The sequence below is a fragment of the Coturnix japonica genome, chromosome Z, assembly GCF_054131305.1.
Source record: "Coturnix japonica strain WE chromosome Z, WE-NBRP24, whole genome shotgun sequence".
Lineage (NCBI taxonomy): Eukaryota > Metazoa > Chordata > Aves > Galliformes > Phasianidae > Coturnix > Coturnix japonica.
This window is the reverse complement of record NC_140702.1, coordinates 63,694,541-63,711,389: the sequence shown is the minus strand read 5'-3', so window position 1 is coordinate 63,711,389 and position 16,849 is coordinate 63,694,541. Positions and strand designations below refer to the sequence as shown.

The window sequence follows — 16,849 nt, the reverse complement described above, 5'->3', positions numbered from 1 at the left end:
CTCCGCCCCGCCGCTTCCTGCCGCGGCTGTTGTGGTTCCGGGCCGGCCGCAGCATGGAGTCGCCGGCTGCTGAAGGCGGTGAGTGGCGGGCCGGGCTGAGCCGGACTCAGCCTTGTCACCCCTCGCTGACCGCCGTTATTTTCTCCCCCTCCCCTCTTCTTTGCAGACGCTGAGATGCTGGCGGGACCCGACCCGGAGCTGGCGGCCACCATGGGCTTCTCGGGTTTCGGTGCGTTTCAGTGCCGGGCGGGGGGCGACTGAAGGGAGCGGGGAGCGATGCTGAGGCCGGCGGCCCTCGGCTATGGGGCTCGGGCGGGGAGCTGCGGGGCCGGGCGACTCACGCTGCTCGGAGGGCCCACAGCGGCTCTCAGCGGGGCGAGCCGTGCTGAGTTGCCCCCTTGTGTGTGTTTTTAGGGAAGAAGGCTCGGACTTTCGATCTTGAAGCCATGTTTGAACAGACCAGGAGAACTGCCGTGGAAAGGAGCAGGAAGGTCTTGGGTAAGAAACGCGTGAGCAGTTAACTAGTGTGTTTTACAACGTGTTTTGTTCTTCTCTATTGGAGTGATGTGCCAGTGACTCAGGTTGGCTATTTAGTGAACGAAGTAGTGCAGTTGTGCTGCAGGAAAGCAATCTTGAACACTGTGAGGGTGGATAGAAGGGAGGACTATCCTTTTATATATGTTGTGAGAGTGTGCAAGGGATCAGTGCCTGCAGGATTCCTGCTGTGAGGCATTACACGTCAATCCAGGAAGAAAGCTGAAATTAAATATAAAGGTCTTCATAGGATCACAGAATTGTTTGAATTGGAAAAGATCTTTAAAGGTCAGACAGTCCAGCCCCTCTCCACCCCCCCCCCCCCCCCCCCCCAAAGAACAGTGACATCTACAACTAGATCAGGGTGTCAGACCCTGGCGCAGCCTGGTCTTGAATATCACCAGGGATGTGGCATGTACCACCTCTCTGGGCAGCCTGTTCTTGTGCCTCACTGCCTTTACTATAGAACAAAACAAAACAAAAAACAAACCCTTTTCATTATGCCTGATATAAATCTACCTTCTTTTAGCTTGAAATCAATTCCATGTGTCCTATTGCAACAGACCCTGCTAAAAGAGTCTATTAACTTAGACTATTGCTTTTATTTTGAAAGGGATCTTGATTCAGAGAGTTTTAATTTAGATAGACAGAATAAAAGGGAAGTGTGTTCTGTGACACACAGTGAGTTACACAGCATCTCACAATTCTTTCTGTTTTTTACTGTGCTGGCAGTGGGAGGCCTGAGAGAAGAAGGTGATGAGAGCTGTATGTTTTCCTTTCCATATCCAAACAAGCACTATGCCAAAGATGGAAGACTCTAATATTCTAGATTTCTTTTTAATGTTCCAAGCTCCTGTGCTTTCTGCTTCCAGTTAGTATGTGCTGAAAATGGAGCGTGTTTTTGTTGTTATTCTGTTTTTGTTTTGGTCTGATTTCTTTTTCTGTGTGTTACTGATACCGTTATGCAGATTATTTCTGAGAAAAAACTGTATTTTTTCTCTGAGGTGTTTCTGTTTATGAAGTATATAGTAGTGTGGAAGCCCCTCATCAGGAAAATGCAATTCTATTGGAAGAATGAGATCAGTGGATTGCAGTTCTTTATTGCTTGATTCTACGTGGAATCATACAGCTTCAACTCTGTGTATGCTTGTTGACATTTTGAATTTAACAATGTCTTAAATTCTATATATGCAAGGGACCCCAGAATTTAATTTGAATTTTTTTTTTTTTTGGTACTAAATCAAAATACAGTAATATTTATTTTATGTTGAAAATCGTTTAGATTCAATTTTTGTTCATATCAAACTATCATCTCTGTTGGGAGACCATCTCCCAGTTGAAGATTAGAAGAAAAATTTAATATAGAGGAGAAATTTAATAAACTCAAGGGAGTGTAATGTTTTTAAGTCAAGGCATTCTGAACTACACCTGGACATCTTTTCTCTGAAAAGAATCTTAAGGAACCCTAAGAAAGATTTCTGGAATTTTACCCGTAAAGGAAACATAGCATATAATTGATTACAAGTTCAGTTATTTTTTCTACAAATGACAAATCTTTATATGTAATTCAGCATTTTTAATTTGATGCCCTGAACTTTTATCAGTTTTCTTAAGGTACACTACTGACTTACAACATTGAGATAGTTCTGATGATCTCCTTTGAAAACAACTCTTCTCCTCCTTTAGCCTCGTTTAGGAGAACTAAAATAATGTGTCATCTGAATCTGTATGTTTTAGCTCTTCCTGCTTCTCTATGGAGGAAAATGTTTGTGCACAATGCAAATAAACAAAAAGTCTTGTTTCTCATATAGAAGGAGAGGGCTTTTTTCTTTGCTTTATAGAAGTTACTTGAACATTCTTAGAAATATTTTAGCTGTATCTCACTCTTAGCAATATGCTAGCTTTATCTGTTCCTGTATCTTAATCCCGCCATGCTGTATAAGATTCCTAATTCAACTTTGAAATGGAAGGTTCTGTTTCATTTTGTTCTACAGGAGTTCTTTTCCAATAAGTGAAATGGAAATAAATAATAAGATAGCCAAATATATTTTAAGGGAAATAAGTTGTTAGCACCTGTGATAACTTCAGTTCTAGCTCAACTTCATAGAGCAGGAAAATTTCAAGAGCTTTCTGAATTAATTAATTAATACTATTCTAATATAACATTGAAAATGTAGAAATATCAGCATTGGGTATGTGAAGATTTTCAGCTGTTGACAAGTATGATCAACTATGCAAGCTGGCAACTGGAATTGTTTTTTAATTAATTTATTTTTTTTTTGAGTGATCATTGTGGTAGTGATGGAAATTTAATTATTTGCAAAAGTAACATCCATTTTCAGGTGAAATTCTTTATTTACTGTTTTTTGTTTGTTTGCTTGTTTGTTTGTTTTGTTTTGTTTTCAAATAACTTATATAAGAAGTCTTAAAACAAAGCTAATTGTTTCATTGTTATCAGCAGGACTTTAAATTACATTGTCTTTTCTGTGCTCTTCATTCAGAGGCTCGTAAAAAAGAGCAGGAAGACCAGGCTGAAAAAGAATTTAAAAGTTCATTTACCGATCCAGCTGCTTCAGACTCAAGTGCAACAAGAGCTCAGTCCACGTTAAAGCCAAGGTACTTACATAGTTATGTTTGGAGGTATCATTTAACAGCTTTTGTATCTGAAATAGTTTGCACTGTTGTTTTTTGTGGCTTCTTTTCGGAGGAGAGAGGGATGGGATTCATGAACACTGCTTAACTTCTGTGGATGTGTCTGTGGTATCTTAAGTATAAAATATTTGTGTTTTTCTTTCTTTGCTTTCTTGGATTTCTCAATATTTGTGAATATTGTATATAGTTAATAGTAAACTCTACAGTCTCCTCCCTATCTTGTTTGGCATACTTAAAAAAAAAAGTTATCTGTATGCTTTTTCTTGTTGCTTTTTGTTTGACAGGATATGGGCATACATATCTTATGTAATATGTTAATACATATTATAAGTTAATGACCAGCTATTATTCTCAGTTGTATATACAGTGTACTTGTTCATTCTTGCAACAAAATAGAGTAGATACCAAGAGTCAAGTATGCACACTATAAGGAGTAGTGGTAAGGTTGAAGAAGTGTTTTTGTTTGACTTCAGTTGAAATTTAATCCAAAACTGCTTAAAGTATGCTCGTCTTTGAAAGATAGCAAATGCTACTGCTCTGGCATCTTGCTTGAATTCTTAAATTCTGTGTAATAAAAAATAGCTAAGCTTAATGGAAGCCACATCACTCCACTGTGTGACAGGAATTGTTGAGATCAGTGTTCTGTAAATATGTAGGTTTTTGTATTTGTTGAAGTCTTATAATCCTTACAGTACTTTGGTGGACCTGTATGCTACTTGTAGCCCAATTGTATGTGGTGGAATCACAGAATCATAGGATTACTTGGGTTGGATTAGATGATCCAACCCCTGTACTGCAGGAAGGGTTGCTGTATCAGGTGTTATACCAGGCTGCCTAGGGCCCTGTCCAGCCTGGCCTTGAACAAGTCCAGGAGTGGGGCATCCACAGCTTATTTGGGCAAGCCTGTTCCAGTGCCTAACCACCCTCTCATACTACCTAACCTAAGTCACTCCTTTAGTTGAAGACCATTCTTCCTTGTCTTATTAGTATAGGCTTGTGTAAGAAGTCAGTCTCCCTCCAATTTATAGATTATTTTTGCAGGAAGGCTTCAGTGAGTTTTCCCCAAAGCCTTGTATTGTCCAGGCTGAGCAAGTCCAGCTCCCTCAGCCTTTCTTTGTAGGAGAGGTGCTGCAGTAGTTTGATCATCCTCGTGGCCCTCCTCTGGACCTGTTCTAGTAGCTCCATGTCCTTTCTTGTGCTGGAGGATCCAACTCTGGGTATTGTACTGGATACTGCAGGTTGTGCCTCGTGTTCAGAGCAGAGTAGGATGATCACCTCCCTCTCTCTGCTGGCCACTCCTCTTTTAATGTAGCCCAGAGTACAGCTATGCTTCCGGGCTACAAGTGCACGTTGTTGATTTGTGTCAAGCTTTTCATCCACTAGAGCCCCCATTCCTTTTCCAAGAATTGTATTCTGAATTCTAACCCCAGTATTTATGTGTATCTGGGTTGCCAAGACCCCAGTGCAACACACTACACTTGATCTTGTTGAACCACATTAGGTTAATGTGGGACTTTCAAGCTTGTCCAAGTCCTTTTGGGTGGCATCCCTTCCTTCTCTCATACCAGCAGCACCACTCAGCTTAGTCATCAGCAAAACTGGTGAGTGTGTTCTCAATCACAATATCCAAGTCACCAATTAAAAATGTTGAAGAGCACAAGCTTGTAGTATTGCGTGCAATGAAGTTCTGTTACAAATTTTCTTTTATGTGCATAGACATATAGAAAGGTTAGATGAGCTGTAGACTACCACAGAAATAACTGATAACATGGCTTACTACTCAATCTGTGTTTTATCTTACCCAGGAGGGAAGAGCATTCTGTACTCCCATTTACTTTTTATGTTCTTAGATGTGTTCCTGATGAAACAATAGAAGCTGGCAAGAGATGGATATAGTGTGATTATGTGCTGTGTGGGTGACTTCAGTATAAGGAATCAATTAAAGCACGATGGGAAAATGCTGTAGAGCTTTTCTCATTTTGTTGGGGGGTTTGAGAGAACTCTAGGCACTTGTTGTAAAAGAAGATAATAACTACCTTTCAATAGTTGAATGTTGCTGTGTAGGCTTAACGTTAAGTTTCCTTTCTGTTCCCTTCCATTACTTTACTTTCCTTGAGGATTGAGAAGGGAGTGCATGCATGAAAAACTCATGAACTGGAAGCTGAACGTGTCAGCTTGTAGAACTTTATTTTCCTGTAAATTATGATAGTCAGTTTAAAGCTTAGTTCTGAAAACAGTACACTAGTGGAGGAGACACACCCATTATATCTTAGCCTACATTCATAGGGAAAATCCTGTAACAAAGGAAATCTGGTTTATAGGGCTCTTGGTCCTCTTTTTTTCCCCCCCTTTATGTAGGGTTTTGTTACTATAAACTCATCTAACTCAAATGTAGCTTACTGTATTTTTCAGAAATGGCAATGTTGCCCTAAATAGTACCTTTTTTTTTTTTTTTTCTCTTAAAATTCCAAATATATTCGATTATTTTAGTAGAATCCTTACTAGTTTTACAATTGTTGACAGGGATTTGGTCACTCCAGGAAGATGTGATTCTGTTGATTCTTGAATTAATTTGCTACCAGAAGCGTTTACAGTGATTATAGTACTTACATAAAGACAGTAATAATTTGGCTTTATACTCTTGTGTACAGCAGATGCTTTCATTTCACAAATTGGAAAATTAGAGTGAATGAAATGAGGAAAGCAAAGCTGTGGGGGGAATGTGCCCTCATACTTACACAACTCTCAACGTTTTTCATTACACCTACTCTCTGTGTGCCATCTGTACTCTAATTCAGCTATCTTTTCTCTTCTTACAGCATATTTCTCATACTGAGGAAGTAATGAGGGAAAGCAGAAATCAGTTCTTTATCTGTCTCTAAATTGTTGGAAAGGGGCTGGTTATTTACAGGATTTAGTAGAGGAGAACTATATCAGAATGTTGAAGGTAGTACCATAATATCTGCTGTCTTGCTTTGTCATTTCTGTCAGTGCCATTCCCTGTAATGGTCAGAAGAATGACACTCAACTCAATGGGCTTTTGGCATGGCTGCATTGGGATGTTCATAGGTTTGATTACCTTTCTAGTTTCAACAGAGTATACCAGTAACTGGAGCTTGAGCGCTTGGTTGTCTCTAGCAAGCTTGAAGTGTAATGAAAACAGCACTGGAATTCTGATCATTTCAGATGAAATATGAAAGATGATTATGTAGTCACTCAAAAAGCTGAAGTGTTTGAATTGATGGGTCATGCTTAGCAAACAAAGAAGTTATGGGGATAGGCAACTGGAAGGGAAGATAGGTATTGCTCTTGAATTTCTATGGAAAAATCCAGAGGTTTGGGACTTCAGAACTGAAAAAAGAGTATATATAAGGAGTCTTACATACACTCTTCTCACTGGCAGCTACACTTATGTTTTGCTCCATTAAAAAAACATTTCAGTTGTGAAGGTAAGTGATTTGCTTGTCTGGGGATGTGTAGTGATTTTTAGGGCAATACTCTTATACACAGCCTCGTGAAATAGTTAATTTTGGGGATATCTAACTTGAAGACCTTTGAAGGACCCAAATCTCTTCCTCAGATGATGGCAAAGCTTCCTCTTGATAAAAGGGTATGACTCCATTGTTATATGTTAAAATAAGTTCATTTTATTGGTGTTAGATTTATTAGATAGTTATATCCTGACCTAGATCTTTAAATGTTTCTCATAAGTGTGCAAAAGTTTGTATGTAAGGCTAATATCTTTCATTACAATGGCAAATATAGTTGGAAAATTAGACAAGCTTTCAGGTATGCAAGCTTGTTTTTCACTGTGACACTTGAGGACCTAGTTCATGTTCTTTTTGTTTTCTTTTGATTTCTTCCTGAAATGTAATTCTACTTGTGTGTCTAAGACTCATATTTGCTGTGTAACCTCTAAGCCACTTGGTGTATAGCTGTTACAGGTAGGGTGTCCATTTTGTTACGGTTGCACAGTTCAGAATGGTAAAGCTTTATTATAATCTTAAACATGTTTCCTTTTATTATAATTTTTAAATGATAATCTAAATGGGGGGAAACAACAAACCAAAAACAACCAATGAACCCTAAACCGTAATAATTCCTTAGTTTTTTCTTCTTTTCATTCTTAATCTGGCTTTTAAAGTCGTCTCACTTGTAAACTAATGTACCTTTTCTTGAATTGTAAGCTTCCAAAGCAGTTCTTGCACCTCCGGTTTATGTTACTGAATCAGAAACTAACAGCTGGCTTGCAAACATGGTAACAATGTACTGTGACCTAGGTAGAGAGTAAAATTGTGCTGATCACTTTTAGTCTTGTGCGAGTTAAGATACCTTCTACCTGGTAACTACCAGTAGGGGGAGCCCGTTTATTTTGAATAACCTCCATGAATGTGAATTAAGTAGTTCTGCTTTCTTTCTAGAAATTTTCCAGTGCTTGAAAATTGTGTTCAAAATAACTGATTTGACATCACTGAAACAATAATTTAAATGTAAATGTAATCTACTGTATGTCATGTATTTATTAAATGTGCTCGATTCCTGCTACTTCATTACTGGCATTGAAAGGCAAGTGCTGTGCTTTGTGTTTGCACTCTGGTTGTGAGTGTGAACTGTTACTGTTTTGAGTAAATAGAGGTGCAGAGTATTTAGGTATGCTGCAACCTCCAGCAGTGTCCTGAAAATCCTGTATGTCTACTGTCTAAGTGATGTCTAAACTCATACTAATGATGTTGCACTATTACTTTTACATCTGACTTTATTCTGATCTGTCCCTTTTTTTTGAACTATCTGGTGCTGCATTGCTCCTTTATTTAAAGATGTGCCAATGCTTTCAAGATAATGGAGAGCAAACATTCCATTAAAAAGAACGAGTTTACATTTTTCTGCTAATTTCAAAATTTACAAATTTATGTTACTGCTGAATTGCCAGTTTCTTAAAATACTAACTGTGTAATTTACATACAGAGACACAACTTGCAGTGAAAGTGAAGACAGTTCAGATGAAGAGTTAACTGGTACTTCTGCGGTAGCCCAGGCTTCTGTTCAAAGTTCTGCTGGGGATGACGATGATGAAGAATTCATTGGGCCACCACTTCCACCAGGGTTCAAGGACAGTGATGATGATGATACAGAAGATGAAGATAGTGTAAGTAATTTGTTCCTCTTTAATGTTTTAATGCTCTGAGTAAACTCTAATTTTTAAGTATGCCTTTTCCTTTTTGACTGGATTTGCATATGAAGTATGACTGTGATTTGAAATGTGGATTTTGTGTATTGATTATTTAACAAATGGAAACAAGTGTTTTCATTTGAAAATACACAGATTTTTAAAACACTTATGTTATTCTTACCAGAAGCTCATCATTAATGTATTTTATTTACTTTGTGTCTTTTTTTTCCACGCTGTAAAAGAACTATATAAATAAATATTTTATGTAAATATTTTAGGTACCTTTTTTCCAATATGTACGGAGTTTTTTCAGGAAAGGTAGAAGTAGGCTTAAGTTTAGGGAGAATAATTATGCCAAAATTGTTGGAGAAAATATGCAACTGTAGTTGAGGAGTGGATTTTTTTTTATTATTATTTTATTATTTTTTTTTAGATTAAATAAATGCCAGTCTGTTTTGTTAGAGTGAATATAGTTCTTTTCTGTTGAAAGCAAGGTAGAAAACCCTGAAAAGCTCAATTTGGGTATCACAGAAACTCAGCTGATACATGTCTCTATGTTTAGTTCTTCTTCCTCTAGACCTTCCTGGTGTTGTGGTTTAACCAGACAGGCAACTGAGCATCACACAGTCACTCACTCTCCCCTCTCCCAGTGGGACAAGAAAGAGGATTAGGGGAAAAGATGTTAAATATGTAGGTTGAAATAGAAACAGAAGCCAAAGCTATTTACTAGGACAGAAGAAGAAGAGAGAAATAATAATGATAGTTACATGTACTATAGACATATACAGTGTAATAGTTAGAGGTGTGTACAAGTGATGCACAGTTCAATTGCTTACCAGTTGCCAAGTGACGTCCAGCCAGCCCCCAAGCAGCAGTAGCTCTCATGGCCAACTCTTCGCAGTTTTATTATTTTTTCACATAATGAAACTGAAATGCTCTTGTCATTGTACCCACTCAGCAACAACTAAAACATTAGTGTGTTGTCAGTATCTTTTTCTCCTAAAGTCAAAACTTGGCCTCATGCCAGACACTGTGAAGAATATCAACTCCCAGCTACTGTGAAGTCTACACACCTGAATTCACTGTTTTGTGATAGTAGATGTTTTATGATAGTTTCCATATTCTTTTGTAGCAACAATGAAAAAAATGCTGGAAAAACAGATTTTGGTATCATTTAGTAGGATGCAAAACCACTATTATGTTACACAAATATAAATCTGTTCCTAAAAAAAAAAAAAACAAAACAGATTCTCAGCTGTTTCAGGGATTTCTTATTTAGTTCTGGCTAAATTCTTAGTTTGTTGCTCCTTTTCCTGTAACATCTTACCTTGAATATTTTCAGATATAAAATTTTAGATTACCCACTTAAAGCGAGCAAGAGCAGTTAAGCAGTAATGTACCTGAATTCTAGAGTGAGCTCAATCTTGTTTTGTTTATTAATTAGGAAAATGAATTAGGGTAAATTCTGATGCTCTAGGGCTTTATTACTCCATCTGACCTGCTTCATGGTACTGTTGCCTACTGATTTCCTTGATAATCAAACTTTATGTTCTGGGTTCACATCTCCTGTGATCACTCCTGGACTCCATCCATGATTCATTTTGTCTTAGCGAAACAGCTGCTGTCAGATCCCAGACTTCCTCTGAGAGTTGGATACCTTAATTTATTACTTGTGTCTGTACCAGGAATCACCTTTATTTTGATCTTTATTGGCACTGTGTACTCAGTCCGTATTCCTGAGAACATTATAGACTCAGCTGGTTTCTCTTGCTGTGGTTTGCTTCATCCTGGAGTCACAACTTATTTTCTGCTGGATTGCATAGTTTCTCCCATCTCAGATCTGCTTGTTTATACATTTTTTAGATCACACTAAAATCTCAAAATACAGTACATCATCCAGAAGTTTTATCAAATATGAATTTCTAGAATAACGCAGAATTTTAGAATGGCCTGGATTGAAAAGGACCTCAAAGATCATCTTTCAACCCCTCTCCAATGTGCAGGATCACCAGCCACCAGACAAGGCTGCTCAGAGCCACATCCAACCTGGCCTAGAATGTCTCCAGGGATGGGGAATTGCCTCCTTGGGCAACCTATTCCAGTACTTCACCACCCTCTGAGTCTTAATATCTAACCTAAACCTCGCCTGTCTCAGTTTAAAACCACTCCCACTTGTCCTATCACTATCTACCCTCATAAGAAGCCATTCTCCTTCCTGTATATACACCCCCTTCAGGTACTGGCAGGCTGCAATAAGGTCTCCCCAGAGCTGTCTCTTCTCCAAGCTAAACAAGCCCAGTTCCCTCAACCTTTCTTCAGAGGCCTGGAGCACCTCTCCTATGATCATCTTAGTGGCCATCCTCTGGACCTGCTCCAAGAGCTGTGTGTAGCTCTGTGTCATTCTTGTGCTGGGGGTCCCAGGCCTGGATGCAGTACTGCACTCTCACAAGAGCTGAGTAGAGGGGGACAATCACCTCCCTCTCCCTGCTGTCCACCCGTCTGTTAATGCAGCCCAGAACACAGTTGGCCTTCTGGGCTGCAAGTGTACACTGCTGGCTCATGTCCAGCTTCTTGTCCACCAGGACCCCTAAGCCCTCCTCCTTAGGGCTGCTCTCAAGGGCTTCTGTACAACAGAATAAGGAAAGTACTTATATCTACACTGTTGGAATTGTTTAACCTTTGTGAGTTTGGGCCTATTTTAGGATCCAGTCTGTGAGCCTAACTCCTCATTTTGAAGAAAATACAACACATTGGTTTAGCACAAAGAAGAGCAAAGTCTAAAGTTATAAGTTAATGTATATTAAGTTTGTGTGTGTGCACGTATTAGGAAATGATAAATTTTAAAAAAGTGTACTTGTTCTGCACAGATGTGTTGTTCTTTCCTTAGACCCTTATCACAATACCCTTCTAAGTTTCTGGTCTTGGCTGTCTTTTCTTTGAGAAAATAGAAGTGCTGATGGCAGATCAAAAGTTTGAAGCCATATAGCAGTAAGTAATTTGAATTCATGGATAAATTAATAGCCAGGATTGGAAACCAAATCCTGCAGGTGTCTTTGATCTTTGGCAGAGTAAAGGTTTTCTGGGGTGCTCAAAGAAATTGATTCTGTAAAACACTAAAATAAAATGGTGTAAATTTGAAATCATACTAAATCATGGCAACTAAACCTAAAATTTAGCCTTCTGTCTTTTAGTATTTTGTAGCGTTAACATGCAAAACTTTTCATGACAGAAATTACAGGAATTTTCTTATACGAATGAGAATTCACACATGTAGCTTGTGATTTAACCACAGTTTTGTTGTAGGACTGGATTCAGATTTGGAAAGACTATTCTTGTAGTACTATGGCGTATAACAGAAATATCACTCTCTGCAGTTAGAAAAAGGCATTGTGTATTTAGCTTTTTGCAATTAAGTTCTGAGATAAAGTAGGTATCTCTTGCAATAAAGATTATTGGCAGTTGTCTTCACAGCATTTACTGACTTAGCAGAATTTTTTGTGTTAATAAACTAAACATTCAAGATCTGTTTTGTTGAATTATTAGTGGAAGTCTAATATCTCTTGGCACCTCTTTTGTTGGTTAATTTTAGTCATTTAAAGTAAATCAGAAGTCTTATAGATGTATGATACACTACTGCTCTGGCTTACAATATGGCTATCTTTTTCATCTCAGTGATGAGTGCTGTATGCATTCCTAAATGTAGTCATGTTCAAACCACATGTTAGTGCCAGGTTGTGGCAGACTTCTTCAGTTATTTTTGTATTTTTGGAATAAATGAGGTTCTATAGGAAAAAGTAATTAAATGCTGAACACTTGTTTAGGTAGCACTGTAGTGTGGGAGAATGATTTTTTTTTTTTTCTCCTTTAATAATTGTGAAATTACAGGAAGATGTGTATAGATTTTTAAGTGGTAAAACTATATATATATTTTAGTAGCAATAGATTTATATACACATACATATAAATCATTTGAGAAAGCAACTTGATGTATGTTGTGCTAATGAGATGCTTATTTTTTTATTTTTCTTGTTTTTACATAATTACTTACATAAATGTCAGATTTATGAATTCTGAGCACTAAGTGTAATTTATTTCCATTAACTCTTTCCAAGGAGCAGTAGGCATCGTCTTTAGTGAAACACTTGCTTAAGTTCTGTGATTTTCACAGGAATGCTGACAGAACAACAATTTGCAGACATGGGTGTTTTTTTGTTGTTGTTGTTGTTTCATAGACCTGTTTTTTTATTTTATTTTTTTAATTTTTTTTCAATTCAGCTTGTGTTTCTCAATATTCACTTTGCTTGCAGACTGTGTTAATTCCTAGCAGTATTATAGTGATAATTTATTCAAGAGTGTATGTCTATGGATATATATATATATGTCATTTGAGTAATGCTACAACTGTCTCGATGAAGCGGAGTAACTGGAAACAGAGTTTAAAGACCCCAATGAAAAGTTTCAGACAGAAAGGTAACTCACAGTCTGGTGTGATTTAAGTTTGTCTGAACTTAAGACAATAGTTACAAAACAGTCTAGAATAGGTTTGGTTGAGAATAAGCAGAGCAGCAGAAATATGAGACTTGTGGGTTTTCAGTCTAAACAGTTAATTTATAACTGGGAAGACGTTGTGTCAGCATGGATGCCAGAGGCCTTTGGGGTGTAGAGCATCTCCTTACTGCTGTTCATGAGCTCAGTTGTTTTCTTTCCTCTGAAGGGAATAAGGAAACAGCTGTGCTGTCCTGATTTCCTGTTGATCGATTGGTGATCACAGTATGATCCTGTGAGCCTCCCAAAAAGCAGGTGTTGATGTTACAAGAACTCTGTTATTCCTTTTTCTTGGTTGTACTTCAGCCTGTGGTTGGTATGCATGGGGACACACTTGGGAGAGGAGAAATGGAAAGCTTCATTGAACAATTTGTTTTATTTCCAGATGGATTGTGAGACAGTCTTTCTCAAAACACGAGCATTTATATTTTTGACCCTGAAGGAATTTTTCTTTAATAGTTCTATGAATTGAAGTTCTGTACTCTGGAGTCTTGTAAACATTGTATTACAAATTAAAAAAAAAACAACATCAGAATAGTGGCTTTGCTGTGGTAACTTGCCACTGTCTCTTGAGCTCAGCTTCAGGTGTATTTTTTAAAACTATGAGCGTGTTTGTTTTTTTTTTCCCTGCCACTTCTTGTTCAGTTGTGTCTCTTGGTTTACTGTATGAGATTGTTAATTGAGACATTTGTCAAAACTGATTGCAAAATGAAAAGCATCTTATGAGTTTAGGGGTGCCTCAGGACTTCCCAACCCATACCTTATTTTACCAAGTGATCATTAGGTAGCAGGAATAACTAGTGGTTGTTGTCTTTGATAGGATTTTTTAATTGTAATTGGAGTTTCTGAGGAAAGCTGTTAGTATAAATTAATTTGCCAGATGTTTTGCTTTGTAATATTTTGAGTCAGCACCATTAGTTTTTGAATATTTTACTTAAGACTTTGCATTTCTGTTATTTGCATGGAATTAAGCATAAACTTCTGAGTTGAACCATGGATGCTATATTAAATATGAATGTATTTGAAAAAGTAATTTGAGTTAAAAGCCTGTAAAGGTTTTTTTTATTTCTGATTAAATTCTGTGTTGATATTCATGGTATTTATGATTAACAGATCAATATTTAGATTTAATGGTTTATCTAATATGAAACACCTCCACTTGTGCCAGGAGTGGTGGTTCATAACATGACACAATATGCTTGCAAGGATGTAAGCAAATAATTTAAAATGCTTGTTTTGTAGTAGTGTAAGGGCTACTGTTAAATAGAGCATGCCTTTAAGGAAAATAGTGCATTTGGTGTCAAGTCCCTTTGATATTTTCCTCTTGTTACAGTTTTCCTTTTTAAACAGAATACTTGCATCAATTTTAGGAGTAAGGTAGATTCGAGCTGTCCATGTGAAATGTGTCCTGTGCTTTCAAGTAGTACTTCTTTTCCCCTGAGGGAATAAAATCTTGACTGGGCTGTCAGTCTAAAGATTGGTCAAAAGCTGAGGTTGGTAAGGAGGGAGCAGACTGTACTGTGGTCTTGAAGTTTTTAAACTTTGATTTCTATCCACAGAACTGTCCTGGAAGATTTGAACCTCTTTTTGTTCCCTAACAATGTAAGGAATGTAAGTGTGGCACTTATTTCTGAAAAAGACTGTCCCTGTAATAAATTTGTTCTTTATGTGGTAAACTTTGAGATTGAGAGATGTAGTAGTCCTTGACAATATTTATTTATTCATTTATTTATTTATTTTGTCTGGGGCAAACACACTGGAGCTGTATTTAGCACTTGTGTGATCCAAAAAATTCTGTCTGGAGGCAGATAGGGGTCTAGCTGCTGCAGTCTTGTCAGGTTAATGAATGAATACCGTTAATCTAAGACATACTGTATTTTCAAGGTTATGGATGACACCTATTAAAATGCATTAGTAAGGCAATATTTATGAATATTCTCTTTTTCATCTGATTAGATAACTGTGCTGAGTTTTCTTAACTTAATGAAGCATGAACAACTTGCTACCCTTTTTTTCCTCCTTGAAGCAACAGGTATAGGAATGGCTGTTGAAAGAATTTTCTGGATGAATTTGCAAGCCTTTATCTTCTCTGTAGAACATGGTTGCATTTGATTCCTTTTTGGAATTGAGAACTGTTTCTCCCTTCAGTTCCAAACGGATAGTAATCATATTGTAATTATGGCCCTGAAACAAATACAGCCTTGAGCCTCTTCAAGGCTGTACTCTGATTTGGGCACATTTCCAAAATGATAGCATAGTCCTGTTCCAAGTTTTCAGATCGTTTTGAGACACTTCAGTTTTTTTGCAAGGGTTTAACAGGACTTGATAGTAATACTCATTTCTTCACAATGGAAGAAAACCATTTCCTGCTGATGGAGGATGTTAAGTAGGCCATAATTATTCCAATTACAGTTTGGCTTTGGTACCAGGCTAAAAACCATGGTCTTGCAAAAATAAATAAGTGTTATGGGAATTTTTAGTTGTCTTAAGGAGGTTTTATATTTATTCTGTGGATTGCTTGTCCTGGTATATATTAGATGTTATTTACCCAGTCAAGTTTCTTCCTTTCTAAAGAAGCAAAAGAGAAGCGAGCTGAACCCAGCAATTTTTGTGTGTGTAACAGAGATAGAAAAGTGCAGTTTTGAAGATGAGTTTCTTATTGAACATCTTACAGTCACTGATATGTTGATAGAAAAATAGATGGTGATTACCATTGCTTTTCATTTCCTTTTGAGTCACCTCCCTATAAAATCAGTGGAAAATACTTTTCTCATAGTTTTGCAAAGCATATTATTTGGGTTTGACAGCATTTCTACAGTAAAAATCAGGAAAATATAATTTTTTAATGCTGTGTATGAGATAAGTGTTGGAACTTTAAGGTTTGATTACTGGTGTACAAAGAATAAGGAAGACTGTCTTGAAAGCGAGTTTAAAAAGGTTTGGAAGCTTTACCAAATTAAAGCATAATCAACTCCACAAATTTCATGTTATGAAGTTAATGTATGTACTTCAGAGAATCAACCAGAAGCTGGAGGGGAAGAACTTGATAGCATTGTACTTATGGAATAAAAGAGGAAGCTGATGGGGTAAATCCTCTTAAAAAATGCTTGTCTTTCATTAAAGGGCATGGCTATGTGCTTTTCCCCTCTCCAACTTGCTGCCTTAGAGTAAATGATTGTGCCTGGAGGAAACAAATATGCTTACAGAAATATCTATTTTGTCAGTTCTGCAGTGTGTTGTAAGACCCTTCTGCTGTATTTCTTGTTGCAACTTTTTGCCTACATGATACTGGTTTTAATTGGTACTTCAATTGAATATGAGAAGTTCTAGGTGTGTTTTCAGATGCTTCGTTCTTTGAGCTTGCTTTTATGTATACTTTATGAAATAATGTAACAGACATATTTATTGACTTCCGAATTCTTTAAAATTACACAGAAGTGGCTTCTGTAGTGCTAAATTAAATGGAATGCAAAACTTAATTAAGATCTCTATCCTTCGCTGATAAATAACATTAGTTACATGTCTCATTTTCAGTCCTTGCCACCTTCTTTGAGACCCTTCTGAGCAGCATGACCTAATGGAGCCTGTAGAGAGCTCCTTTAGGAGCTGTTGGTGCTACTGTATTTGAAAAGTGAACCATATATGGGGTCCTGTTGCTAGTCTCTCATGACACTTTGTATTCAGAAGATTTTGTGGAGGATAATGTCCATGAAGAAGTGTGTTTGCTGCTCAGTGTGTTTGAGACATGATTTAAGGCTGTACAGTTCTATAACCAACCGCTTAAAAAATGAAAGGAATTCTTAGTCTTTCTAAGCACATATTATACATGCATATCTCTCTGAGTCAAGACGGCACTTTCCAGATTGTAATATTTAATGAAATACATAGTTGTAAATGTTAGGAATTCCATTCATGCAATGGCATAGGAACATGATCCTCAATATGACT

General features: G+C 37.3%; 1 protein-coding gene across 2 annotated transcripts in view; it reads left to right on the top strand.

The window, feature by feature from the left end:
* Nucleotides 1–28: 28 nt before the first annotated feature.
* WDR70 (WD repeat domain 70) overlaps nucleotides 29–16,849 on the top strand; it is a 122,357-nt gene continuing 105,536 nt past the window's right edge. For both annotated transcript variants that reach the window (XM_015848477.3, XM_015848476.3), the window contains exons 1-5: nucleotides 29–78; nucleotides 167–229; nucleotides 415–498; nucleotides 3,036–3,150; nucleotides 8,152–8,332. In XM_015848477.3, the coding sequence (XP_015703963.3) occupies nucleotides 54–78; nucleotides 167–229; nucleotides 415–498; nucleotides 3,036–3,150; nucleotides 8,152–8,332 (468 nt within the window). In that variant the 5' untranslated portion in view covers nucleotides 29–53. The remainder of the gene's footprint in view (nucleotides 79–166; nucleotides 230–414; nucleotides 499–3,035; nucleotides 3,151–8,151; nucleotides 8,333–16,849) is intronic.